Genomic DNA, 13346 nt, shown 5'->3' on the forward strand with positions numbered 1-13346 from the left:
GGTCCTGAGACCAAAAAGCTTGAAAACCACTGACTTATGCTGAAACAAACCATCCTAACAGATAATAGTAAGGAAGAGCAGGGAAAAAGGACATGCCTTTGAGGTCAGGGACTCTTACTGAGCCGTGTGAACTCAGGGAACTGACTTCCCTTCCGCACGGTTCATTTTCTCGTCCTAAGGTTCCTCTTTGTTTCCAAGTCTTGGCCTCCCTGACCCTCCTCTAGCTTGTAGGAATCCTACGGAGTGAGGCTCTGGGAGGCTGGGCAGACTAGATCTGTTGTCCACTGGATTTGACCACCAAGGGTTCTGCACCCAACACAATTCAACAAGTCAGCCCTCACTCCCCACCAAATTCTTCTCTGGTTCATACGCATTCCCGAGGGAGGGAAGCTCATATACTCCCTGAGAGGGACAATGACACCCTGCTACTCTAAATTGCTGGGATAAGCTTGGAGAATATTTGCTTTGTTACTTTTCAAAGAAGAGGTGACTTCTGCCATAAGCCAGAGCCAAAGGGTCCCTCCAGTGGTGCCACTGTCCTCACTCACCTTGCTGGGACAGTAATGGTGTGCTTGGCAACGTGGGATCATAGGTGGGAGGACCTGGGGGTGGGATTGCCGGCACGGCGAAGCTCTTCAAGGGGTGGGAAGGGCGAACGTGAGCCGTAGGAAGACTCTGGCCTGAGTCTTCTTCTTGGGAACTGGCCAAGTAAGAAGAGCTGGTAGCACCTTCAGGATCCTGGTGATCAGTACAGCACGTTTGAGACGAGGAGGCAGGCATGGTGTCAGTGCTGGGGGTATTTCGAATGGATTCTACAGCAGGAAAGTCTAAACGTTAGCATTTCTTTCACCATGAAACAGACGCACATCCCAGGGCTCTGGCTACTTCTAAGGGCCCCTAAACCAGCTCAATAAGCACTCAGGATCAGTGCTAGTCCAAGGGAACATGGGTTAGCACCACTGCCAAGGCTAAGTAAGAATGGACTAATCTAAAAGAGTCCCAAACAATTTTGTCCATCAGCTGCTGGAATTTTTTCACCTAAATTTTTCACCTATCACTTTCAACTTTTTTTAGCTGTACTTTTTACAGCTAAGTGGTTACAATTTTACAGACAAAGTTCTCCTTGGTAGTTACAACGGAGCACATATAAAGGTTTCTGAGACTACTGTCTATTAAGAAATAAATAAGTATAAAAGAAAATTAAAAACTTCACTCATTGATTGACAATCTTAGAGACTGGCCTTTCAGATACTATGTCTAGTCACCAAGGCTGGCTGGGTACCTGACAAGTACCAGCTCTGCGCATGACGCCTGGTGATTACCGCAGCAGAGGCAATGCCACAGGCCCTGCGTGCCCTCTGGGGACTGTGCATGGCCTCACCAGAGCAACTGCCCCACAGTTCAAGGGACAGCTGGACAACCCAACAGTCCAGGGGGCTGCAAACAGCTTTAGGATCATGCTATAGAAAGGGGGTTTGGGTCCAGAGAAAGAAGTGGGGCAGATCACCCTGAAGAAGGGGAAGACTCAGGAAGAACATGATAATCTCAAAATATGTGAAAAGAGGTCTGAGTTGTTCTGGAAGCAGCATGGTGGGGTAGGAAAAGCAATAGCTCTCAAGTCAGAGAGACCAGGACTTGAATCTTGGCAAACTAGCTCATGAACTTGGCCATCACCGAATCTCTCTGTTTCTTCACCTATAAAACAGGGAGAGTAACACATAATTCACTGAGGATTAACTGAGAAGATGTGTGAAGAGTGCTGAACACAGGGCTTGAATAAGTAGTGAGGGTCTTCTCTTTGTGAATTACTGAGTGCTCACCCTGAGCAGCCCTGTGCTAAGTGCTCTGCCTTCATCAGCCCTCTCAGTCCTCAAGGTCACTTGGAGACACTGGGAGGTTAAGCACTGGCCCAGGACTCAGAAAGAGTACAGCAGGAACCTGAATCCCTGCCCTTGACTCCTAAGCCCATGTTCCGAACCACCACACTCTAGACCGCCCTTCCACGCCCATACCACCCACCCCAGACCCTGCAGGGGCAGAAGCAGCACCAAGGACCAGGGAGACCACATGAGGAAGACTTTTCCAACAGTGTAAGCTGGTGCAGACCACTATCCCCACCCTGAGAAGGGGCCTATGGGACACCAGCTCAGGGCAACAGGCTGCCCCAGGTAGCCTGAAGGAGGGCCTCCCCTGACTCCTAGAGGCCTCAACCTTAAAAAGGAAAATAAGCCCTTTTAAGTAGTGATACATGAGCAACCTGCAGAAATCCAACCTATTTCCCTGACTTTGTTGCTGAGGTAGGAATAAATCTGCTCCCTTGGGCTCTCAGGAGATAGGCCATGCCGGTCATGAGTGCTACCTCTGGGCTTAAAGGTCTTGGGTCCCAGGGATGAGGGATTCACCCACCCTGCCAAGTGTCAAAAGCCTGGCTGTGATAACCCAACCAGACCTAGCTCACTTCTCACCCTCTCAAGGGGTGCACTGAGGGCCTCACTTCTTACACTTCCTCAAGCCTGCCGTCACCACAGCTGGGGAGCTGCTGGTCCCATTCTGAGTGACCCTGGCCAGGTGAAAGCTGGTTATGGAGGGCAGCAGGGAGTAGGGGAGAGAAAGCAGGCTCTAGCCTGGACCACATTAGCCTGCACTGGCACACAGTAGGTCAGCTCCAGGCACACAGGCCTCCTGGGCTACCTCAATTGCCTTAATCTGATGTATAAGCTTCCGAGGGCCAAAGAAATGTGAAAAAGGAAAACAGAGTTGCCTACATGAGTAAGAACTCTGGCCTGCTGGCACGGACTAGGGCCACCCTGTACAACTCCAGGGGGCACCAGGCACACCTTGTTTTCTGTGAAGGGTGTGCCCTGAAATTGTGCAACATAACTGGCCCACAAGGAAAACAATGCTGTAACTAAAATTCCTACTTTAGTTGAGGGGCCTCCTTCCTGACTGATTTACCTCTTGGAGTTAAGACACACTAAGTTCACATTGGCCAAGGGGCTTGGACAAGTGGAAGTGCTCTTCCTACATCAAGTGGTGGAGACACAGTAAATGCTCTTAGAGAAAGGACTGCCATGCCTAGCCCACTTGGACAGGGCTTGTGGCAACCCTGAGCTCAAGAAACACAGGAAATATAATAGTAAGACGACTTTGATCAATTCTAGATACTTGCTCTACATTTCAAATCCATCTTCAGTGACTCTATCACTAGGTTTTACCTTCTTCTATCGCTCTGGTCATTAAAGCAAGGAACCCTTCAGTAATGCAAATCGTTACTTTTCCCTTGCTCCACTTTCTGCCTAGTCCATACATAAGGGAACTTTCACCAACACCAGACCATGTGGATGAAGGCTGGGTGGGAGCTGCCATGCTTCTTGTCAACTCTCAGATGCCTGCTAGCCCAGGAGGAAGGGGAAGGCGGCTGATCTGATTGGGAAGAGCCTGCCACGCACTCAGGCAGGCCCGCATCCTAGTGGGGGAGATTCTTCTGCCCTAAAAATGGAGAAACACGGGGTCAGCCCTGCGGCCGAGTGGTTAAGTTTGCGCACTTCGCTTTGGCGGTGTGGGGTTTTGCCAGTTTGGATCCTGGGGGCAGACATGGCACCGCTCATCAGGCCATGCTGTGGCGGCATCCCACATAGCACAACCAGAGGCACTCACAACTAAAATATACAACTATGTACTGGGGGGCTTTGGGGAGAAGAAAAAAAAAAAGATTGGTAACAGATGTTAGCTCAGGTGCCAATCTTTAAAAAAAAAAAGGAGGGGGGAGAAACAGGGGCAGGACACAAAAACTGCTTTCTGCAAGCAGGTCTGGACAGCTGCTTTCTCGTCCCTGTTCTATGTGAGACTGTTTGTGAGGTACACTGGTGCTCCACATAGCCTTCTGGAGACAGTCTTTCCCTAAAGGCAGGACCCTCAGCCTGGATTTGGAGGGAGATGGTAGGAAGCCCAATTTTAGACATGAGTTCAAGCAGCATTCTCCAAACCAAATAAAGGTTTGGGAGTAAACAACTTTGGGAGTTACCAGGCATCCCTTAATACAGCTTTGATCGTCATTTGATGTTTTAGGTATGTTTACAATTGATCAAAACTTAAAGGAGAAGGGGATATTACTGGCAACCCAAACTTCTAGCATCAAGTTCTGAGGTTCTTTTAAAATGGAATTCACTTGAAATTCCCTTACTTCCCAGAATCACCAAAACTTAGTTCTACTAGTAAAATCATAACTATTAACAGACAGGTTTCAAATGATGGAAAAAGAGTATGTAGAATATATGAGAACTTATTAGATTTGCACCTTAAAACCGAGAGGATGGTAATTAATTTTCAATTAATGAGGAATAATAGTATTTTGTTCCATTTACTGTTCCCTCACCTTCACTATTTCCTCCTTAAAACTGTTTTGATAATGTTGTTTCTTAAGATTTCCAAATAGGGATATGTTTATCTGGCAATGTATTTCTTTAAATACAATACAGATTGTTAGGCTGATTTCCTAGCTCTTTTTTAGAGATGATCTATGCCTGTGCGGCCCTTTTTAATTTCAACAATCCACTAGACAACCTGAGGTTTACAACATGTACAAACTCAACATGGCCACTGGCCCTGCTGCCTCTGGATGTTGTTTTTACTTTGGTCCATGGCAGAAGCATGTATGTGAGACCAGCATAAGAAGTACCTTATGGCTGCCCAACATTAGTGTGACTGTAGGGCAAAGGCTACCTCTAGGGTCTGAAAATCCCCCAGAATGTGTTTTCCTTTCAAATTGGAGGATTAAAAAAATAAACAAAGTGAAAATATGACTGAATTAAGATGTAAGTTGATGGAACAAGATGTGGTTATGTGATTAGAACTACTGTGGTTTTACTAAAAGGTCACCTTACACTGAGCACTTCAAACTTTGGGAGAAAAATGGGGTAAATTTTACAGAAACAAATTTGAGTCAGTAACAGAAATGTTATGATAAATAACAACACTGAGAAAAATTCCAAATCCTTCTAAGCAGGGCAAGTCCTTCCCCATTTCAGCTTGCCAACTCTTTAAGAATGCTTTCCATCTGGGGCTCGATCCTCATCTCTCACCTGTGGAATTGGCCCTGTCTGAAAGGGACATGGATGTGCCAATGGGCCATGGGCTGCCCGGGTGGTAGAGATGACTGCGAGCTGGAGAAGCGAGGCTGCTGGAGTGGAAATGATGGTGAGGGTTATCGAGGGAATGGATGGGATGGGCACTAATCACAGCTGTGAATGAACACAAGACAGAAAAATGCTTAACATGCTTGCACAGACACACACAAACCACAGTTCAAGTGCAAAGCTATCCCCCCTCCCCCTCCCATACAGTACCACCACTCCCTTGGCTTTTTGGTGGCAGCTGGCTGGATTTGGACAGCTAGCCATGGATTTTACTTTTGTTTTAAAAAATCAACAAATGCCTACCCATGCATGTATATATATATGTGTATGTGTATGTATATATATATATATACCCACACACACACACACACAGAAAAAAAAAGTCTGAGGAATATATATCAAAAAGTTAACAGTGATATTTTGTGGAGAAGAGTAGTCAGGATTTAAAAAAATTTTCCTTTTGGTTTATCTGTATTTTCAAATTCTTCTACAACAAACATGGATTACATGAGTTATTAAAACTATCTATTTGAATATGTAACAAAACATAAATCCATAAGCAAACAAATGATGGTTTAGGTTTCTATTATTTTTTCTCCTGCTGAAAAGATAGAAGTCCCTTCTCCTTCGAATATATTCCTAATTCATTCTGCCTTTTTTTACTTGTTGAATGAGGCATGCAGTAGGTATTGAGGCTGAATGAACGATTCGCTGTTTAATCAGTCTTCATATCTTAAAAGGAATGCAAAGGAAATTGAACTCTTATGGTCCAAACCAGTACTAAATGCATGTGACACAGGCCCATGGCAGCATCTCTTACTACTTCCAGTCTGGGAGCCCAGCCACATCCATTCACATTTTAAAATATAAATGGATCTTTCCTAATTGCCTTTTTGCTTCCCACACTGGCTAAGGAATTCAATTTGCTGCATTTAGCCAATGAATCCAACTTTCCACACAGATATTTCATATACAGATTTCTATACGAAGACAAAGTACTTCTTTAATGAGGCTTCATTATCAACCCCAGAGATGGAAACAAACAAAATCAGAAGCCCAGTTTGGGAATAAACTTTTCTTAGGTACTCCCTTAGAATAGTTGTAGAAACAGAATGCTTAAGATCAAGATAACCAGCTTTAAACTCCACAAATAGACGATGTTGACTAGGAATCCAGGGGATTTTTTTCTTTAAGCAATGGCTTCATGAACTTTGTGATAAAACTTAATTAGCCTTTGGAACGTATTAAAACGTCTTTTGTCACCAAGGATCTCCCTAGGTTTTTGTGGGGCCACTCACCATTACTTTGGTGAAGAAAAATCCCAGTGAATAAAACAGATGCCTTTACTCTCCAGCTATCTCCTGTCCTGGCTACGAGAAAACAAGCAGGCAGCACAACCAACCAGGGACCCCAGAGCACCGCTGCCCACCCTCCTCAGGCCTGAGGAACCAGACAGTGGCTCTCCCTGCTCTCAGGGACCAAAAGGCTCTGGTGGTCCTTTGGAGTAAAAGCCAACTTGAAGAAGCCGGCTGAGGAGGGTTCTCAGGGCAGAGTGGAGACAGCCTCTCCTCGAGGGGAAGACAGTGGTTTTCAGAAGCGGGGTGCTTCAGAATCAGTGTCTTCCAGAATTGAGGCTAGGGTGAGGGGAATAACCTCCTGATTTTTACCTAGGAAAAAAGCATTCTAGGTATAGAGGACTCTCACAAAAGAGAACCAAAATTGACTTTCTCTTTTAAAAGATATTTCCAGTTTTTGAAAATTTAGTACCTAATAAAAACAATGTGAAAGCGCCTGCCTAGAATACAGCTGGCGATCGTTAGCTGTTAGCTGAATCAGAACCTGATGCTGCTGTGCAAGGCCCTGGACTGAACCTCCTCCCGACATCAGCATGCCCTTCCTGGGACTGCTCAGCCATTTAAGGCCAGGGAAGGTGGATGGTGGATAGAAGCTTCAGGGAATCCAGACTCATGAAAAAGGACTGTACCCACGTGAGAAAAGAATATCTCAAAACCTGAAGATCACAAGTATATCCAAGCACCTGGTTCAGATTCCTGAATTAGAAATTCTACTCACCCACCCAACTGTTGAGGCACAAATTAAATAATATTGTATATGCATGCATACTCCTTCCCCACCACCAAAAAAAAAGAAAAAAAAGGAATGATATCAACTGGTACAACATATCTTTTCTCCTTAACATATTTAAAAGTAACAAATTTAGGAATAGGGATATCAAATTTTACAAGTTTTAAAAATAAGCCAGTTCAGGTAAGCACTAACGTCATACAAAAAAAACAAATAAGCAGTCAAGCTACCATCTTCTTATAAATCAAAAGCAACTGGAATGGATTACTTTACTCTTTTCGGACATTTATGTTTTTAAACCTGGGGACCCTGCCCAGGGCACCTCTTATAAGAGGGAAGCCATGGTTCTTCCCTGCATGGTTCCAAGTACAGCCTCTTTTTTCATCACTGACCCTAACCAAAAACTACTTTGTGCAGAAATGACCTATTAATGAATTGGTCCTCACTCTTTTAAAGATGATTTTTAGAATCTAGTGCCTATGTGTTTGTGCACAGTGAGTGAGTATGACAGCATGTGTGTGTGCAGACATTTACACACTTGGGGTTTCCACCAGTTTCCAACTATAGGGTGCCATGATGCACTTCTCTGTGTGTAGAATATCTGCGATTATTTAAATCTCTGTCACTTGTTGACAGAGAGATGGCTGAGAGTTCTGAAATGGGACCTCTTTTAAGAAATGAATAAAAAATTCAAAACACATTTAGGTTAAATAGAAAAGTGATCTTTCAGGATCTGACAAATTCACGATTTGAATCTAGGTATCTGACACCATTAAGGCTTACTAGCCTACTGTTCGGCTTAGAGCAAATACTTCAAGATCAAATAGTTTTTTACACTTGATATTGGTATGGCTTCTTATCACTCTAGGATGGTACTGAGGACCCTCAACTGGAAGCCCCACTGTGCCAGCTAGTCCGAAAGGCTTCCTACCTTGAAAACAGTAAGAGGGGAGAAGACACAGTAGTTTGAAAAAAAGAATTGGTTTATCTCATTGCCTTTTGGTTTTTAATCATGATATTTAATTTATTTTGAATTTTAAATATTATTAAATATTAAATATTATCAAAGTAAGGCATGGGTCAAATAAGGTTGAAAAATATTGCTTTAAAAACTCCATGCTGTCCAGGGGCTGGCCCCGTGGCCGAGTGGTTAAGTTCGCGCGCTCCGCTGCAGGCGGCCCAGTGTTTCGTTAGTTCGAATCCTGGGCGCGGACATGGCACTGCTCATCAGACCACGCTGAGGCAGCGTCCCACATGCCACAACTAGAAGAACCCACAACGAAGAATACACAACTATGTACTGGGGGGGCTTTGGGGAGAAAAAGGAAAAAAAAAAATGTAGGGGAAAAGGAATAAAAGAATAGATCTTTAAAAAAAAAACAAAAACAAAAACAAAACTCCATGCTGTCCACCTAAAACTCCTCTAAAATATAGTCTATTTAATTAAAAAGAAATCCCATAGGTGCCTATCAACACTGAGTATGTGTCAGGAAACCTAAGGCACACCGTGACATCTGCCCGTCCTCAGCATCAGCCTGGAGGGAGGCTTCCCCACCCCCTCCCCGAGATGCCATGCATTTCTAGGGATATTGGTTATTTCCATATTCTCGGGAGACTGGGGAAATTGGCTTTTTAGCTTATTTACCCTAAAATTAAAGAAGCTAGTTTCAAGAATAATATTAATTGCAAATTACGGCAACTGTTTGATACTTCCTCCCTCAAGGCACCAAAGCTTTGGTGCATTATCTTTTGTGTTAGATCAAATGAAGTCAAAGAGATCATTCATAATTATTCCCCACATAACTGGATAGATAGGCAGCACTAGGGAAAAGAGAAACTTTTACTTACGCTGGGGTGGCTGGGAGTCAAAGGGCATCATCATTTTTGGTCTCATTCCTCGCCTTCCAGCCAGTGTAGACATGCTGTCCTCTGATTCATGCCCTAGACATCAAATATGGAGTCGGTTACAAGCTTGCATCCTAGGCCACTGAGCAGGCTCAGCAGTAAAACATTTCTATTAGGGAATTCAAGACTCACAAACAACATAAGAGGGGCAAGGTGTTTCTGAGGAAGTGAAATAAAGAGGAAAATGACCATCAGAGTATTACAGGAGTCCCTGTTGAGAGTCAATGCAGTTGGCACAATGCTGCCTACCACATTTCAATGCAGTGTCTCTAAGTAAGAGCATCCAGACCAAGAACATTCTGAACACCACAATGAGACCTGCACTCCAACTGAAGGGAGAGATGAAATGCACAGACATGGGCTAGGTTATCTCAAATGCTTGAGTATCAAGTTGGTGAAGCATGATGGGAGACCTAGAAGATCTAGAAGGCTGTCTCATCTGGGTACAGAAACCTCTCCCCCATAACAAGCTAGCTATTCTTCATTAGATGGTGACCAAATCCCATAACACACCCATCTTTAAACCTAACCTCGTATAGGAAGCACCAAATTAAGGCAACCTTATAAAATGGAAAATGAGTGAAATGAAAATAATCTCCCAACATTTGGGAAAAACCTGCACCTCTGTATGAATTCCGCCTCTGATGGATGTTGCTGTCCATGGAATTGTCAACCGGTGTGATATCTTGAGAGTTACGAGGAATTGGAGTATCAGTCATGATGGGGTTTGGGTCTGGAGACTTATCAATGGGTTTTAGCTCCAGTCTCTCATGATGGATCCAGAGGTCTGGGGGTTTGACATCTTTGGAGTTCCCTTTGTACTTGTGGGAGCCATTCACTGATTTGCAAGCAGCTCGTTTCCTAGGCACAAAATTAAGGGGATTTTTTAAAGTAACTCTTTTGAACATATTTGGTAACGGTTCAATGATTAAAACTGCCATTCTGAGAGACGCTTGAAACAAAGGCAGAAACTAAAAACAAACAAACAAAAAAGAAAAACAAGAGGCAAACAATTTACTCTTGCAAACAGTAAATTTATCTCCGATCTGTCCACATATATTTAGAGATACATACAAGGGCATATTTAAATATTGTCTTGTGACTTTTTTTTGAGTATCAAAAAATTAGACAGCATTTTTAAATCAAATAATCTCTAAAGCAGAAGGTTCTTCCACAAGTTTCCAATCAATAGAAAAAGGACAATATTAACTAGAAATCTAACAATGGAGTAGAGGTAGAGTCTGTGGCTTATAAGGAGGGAGGGAAAAACATTTTAGGTAACCCAAACTAAGACTAGCAACTGGGTAAAGTCAAGAATGGGGATGACAGTATCTACTTGTCTGTGCCTTAGTTTCTCCACTAAATCACTCACTCACTCAATAAGCACTTATTAGGTATCTACTGTATGTCAGACCCTGTGCAGGACTGCTGAGCTTTCAGCACTTCTGGTCAAGCGAGGAAGATAGACACTGAATTACGTCTGAGCTTAATGAAATGCCAAGCGTTACAGCCGCCTCTTAATAGTTGGACATAAGGTGGACACAAAAAATATGGAGGAAGAAGTGATGTTTAAGCTAAGACCTAGGGGGGCAGGGCAGAAGGTGCATTCCAGGTGGTGAAATCAGCTTACGTGAAAGCCGTGAAGCAGAGAGTAACAGCAGCTTGGTGTATTAGCGAGATTATAAGAAGTCCTGGGTGGTGGGAGCATAGTGAACCACGGGGAGGATGGAATGAAATGATGCTGGGAAGGTAGTCAGGGATCAGATCATAAAGGGCTTTCAGAGCCATACCAAGAGTCTGAACTTCCTTCTATGAGTAACAAGAAACCACTAAATGGTTTTAAGAAGGAGAGTAAGGAGATCAATTTTGAGTTAAAAATTCACACCAACTGTGGTATGAAGAATAGATTTAAGGGGTAGGGGACAGAACAGGAAGACCAGCTGGGAATAATCTTAGCTATGATCAATGGTGGCCCAGGACAGTGTGAATGGAGGAAAAGAGGCAGATTTGACAGTTATTTAGGAGCCAGAAATGACAAGACTTGGTGAATAAATGATGTGGGGTGGTGTAGAAATAAAGAAGCAAGAGAAATAAAGGATACCGCCATGGGTTGTGGCTTAAGTCATATGCCAACACTGGGAATAATGAGTTAGAAGCAATTTTGACAGAAAAGATTATAAATTCTGTTGTGGACACGCAGAGCACCTCTGAGACATTCAAGAGGAAATGCAGAAGCGGCAAGTAGGTGTGCAAGTCTGCGACTCAGAAGAGAAAGGCCTTGGCTAGTGATAGAAATATGGGAGTAGCTGGAATGCAGATCATAAATGAAGCCGTGGGTGTAGATATGACCTGAGGAGAGTACAGAAGGATAAGAGAATAACTCTAGGTCAAGGCCCTGAGGAGTGTCTGTATTTGATGGCTGGGTGGAGAGGAGTGAAAAAGAGCACACAATCATGGAATAAAAGAGAAGAGAAAGTTTCAAGAAGGAAGGGTAGTTGACTGTGTGAAATGTTGTTGACAGACTGAGTAAGATGAGGACTGAAAAGTTTCCTTTGGTTTTAGTAATATGGAGGTCATTGGTGATCTCAGCAAAAGCAATTCTGATGAAGCGTAGGGGCAGAATTCAGATTAGAAAGGACTGCAGCATGAGCAGGTAGTGAAGGAATGGACAAGTGAGTGTAGACAAGTATTCAAGAATTCTGTGGTGAAGGGAAAGACAGAGATTTGTAAGCAGCCAGTGGTAAGGATCCTGCAGTAGAGGAAGGGTTACCATTATAATTCTCTCTCAAGATGGAAGAAGTCTGAGCACACTTAAAAGCTGAAGGGACAGAGCCAACAGAGAGTGAGAGGTCAGCTCTGCTGGAGAGGGATAAAAGCAAGTACAAGGTCTTAGAAAGAGAGGAGACACATGGAGAACTGGTTTCAGACAGGAGGAAGGAGGAGAAAAGATTACTCCCAGTGTAGGAAGGTTTCTAGGTTTGATGGTGGTATGCAGCGGTAGTTCTCACCTGTGGAGAGTGAGGGCCGTAGAGGAGTGTACTGGGAAACAGTGAGGGGCTAGACTCTAAATGCTCTGTCAACCTGGAGGTTGTAAGAGTCTGTAAACAGCTACAACTAAAATGGGAGGTACTCCTGGTATTAGAGAGGAAAGAGTACTCTGAAAAGCTCACCTATATTTTCCAATGGTCACTGGAACACTTGGAAAGCAGGTCACTGAGGGAGGAGGAGGGGAAAACCCTGTGAAGACTTGATACAATTCTTTTAAACAAAACGACACAAATCTCTAGAACTCCAGCTTCAAATACAGAGTTCAGAGTCTATTACCAGCTCCTACCTCTCAATCTGAAGACTATGTGCTTTACTTTTTATTTACTTTGAATTTTAAATCCCCCAAAGCACTAAGGAGTTCTGTCATTTTGTTTTTTCAGATTCTTTTAAATAAAGATCTCAAGATTTCTAAAACTAGACATAAAGTCAAGTTCACAAAAATAGATAAATGTGAAATGTCACAGAAAGAAGCTTGTAGAAAAGCTCTAGAGTAGGAAAAAAATGTAATCTTTGAGGCTTTTAAGAGAAACAGTTTTCTATAACCAAAAGCAGATGGGGAGAGCTATAGGAGGCAGGAATCAGGAGGCTTATAAGGGGCCCCCTTCTCTCGGAAAAGTGATGCAATGCAAGCTATGGAAAGTTATTTTATTTGAGAAAAGAAAGAAAGATGCAACACATCACATATCCTACAGAAAATGACATAAGGCCATTACTAGCAGCAGTTACAGGGTAGCTGTACTTGTCCTCTACACTGAAAACAAATTTATTGTTATCAAATACATACATCCTCACCTTGGGCAGACCAAGTCTGATGGATAATCACAAACATAGACATGAGTTTCTCTTTCTCTCTTATGGAGCAATACCTCCATCTTATGATCTTTTAGGATATTGCAACCAAAGTCGTTTTATTACCCATACTGTATTTTTGCCATTGGGGTAACTCAGGAATCTCCTTTTTTATGGTATCTGTCTCACTGGCCAGATACATGAGTTCGATGTGATCCAGGGTCAAAGATCCCCTCAAGTTCAGGAGTGTGGGCTGTTATCAAGCACTACATGACTGAGTCACCTTGCAATCTGCTCTAGACAATTCGCCAGGAGCCTCAAAAGCCCAGAGGAATTCAGGGCTAGCAGCTATCTGACCTTTCTGTGAATTTGACATGCTGACTA

At 43.4% G+C, this 13346-nt stretch overlaps 1 protein-coding gene across 5 annotated transcripts in view; it reads right to left on the minus strand.

The window, feature by feature from the left end:
• The window catches only part of LOC124233072 (neogenin), a 247290-nt gene that overhangs the window by 3817 nt on the left and 230127 nt on the right, over window positions 1–13346 (minus strand). For 3 of the 5 annotated variants that reach the window (XM_046650147.1, XM_046650145.1, XM_046650146.1), the window contains exons 23-26: window positions 9748–9986; window positions 9069–9161; window positions 5082–5240; window positions 549–812 (exon numbers count right to left, since the gene is read on the minus strand). In XM_046650147.1, the coding sequence (XP_046506103.1) occupies window positions 549–812; window positions 5082–5240; window positions 9069–9161; window positions 9748–9986 (755 nt within the window). The remainder of the gene's footprint in view (window positions 1–548; window positions 813–5081; window positions 5241–9068; window positions 9162–9747; window positions 9987–13346) is intronic. The other 2 variants (XM_046650149.1, XM_046650148.1) reach the window with 1 other exon arrangement.

This window comes from Equus quagga, unplaced genomic scaffold (assembly GCF_021613505.1).
Source record: "Equus quagga isolate Etosha38 unplaced genomic scaffold, UCLA_HA_Equagga_1.0 153_RagTag, whole genome shotgun sequence".
Lineage (NCBI taxonomy): Eukaryota > Metazoa > Chordata > Mammalia > Perissodactyla > Equidae > Equus > Equus quagga.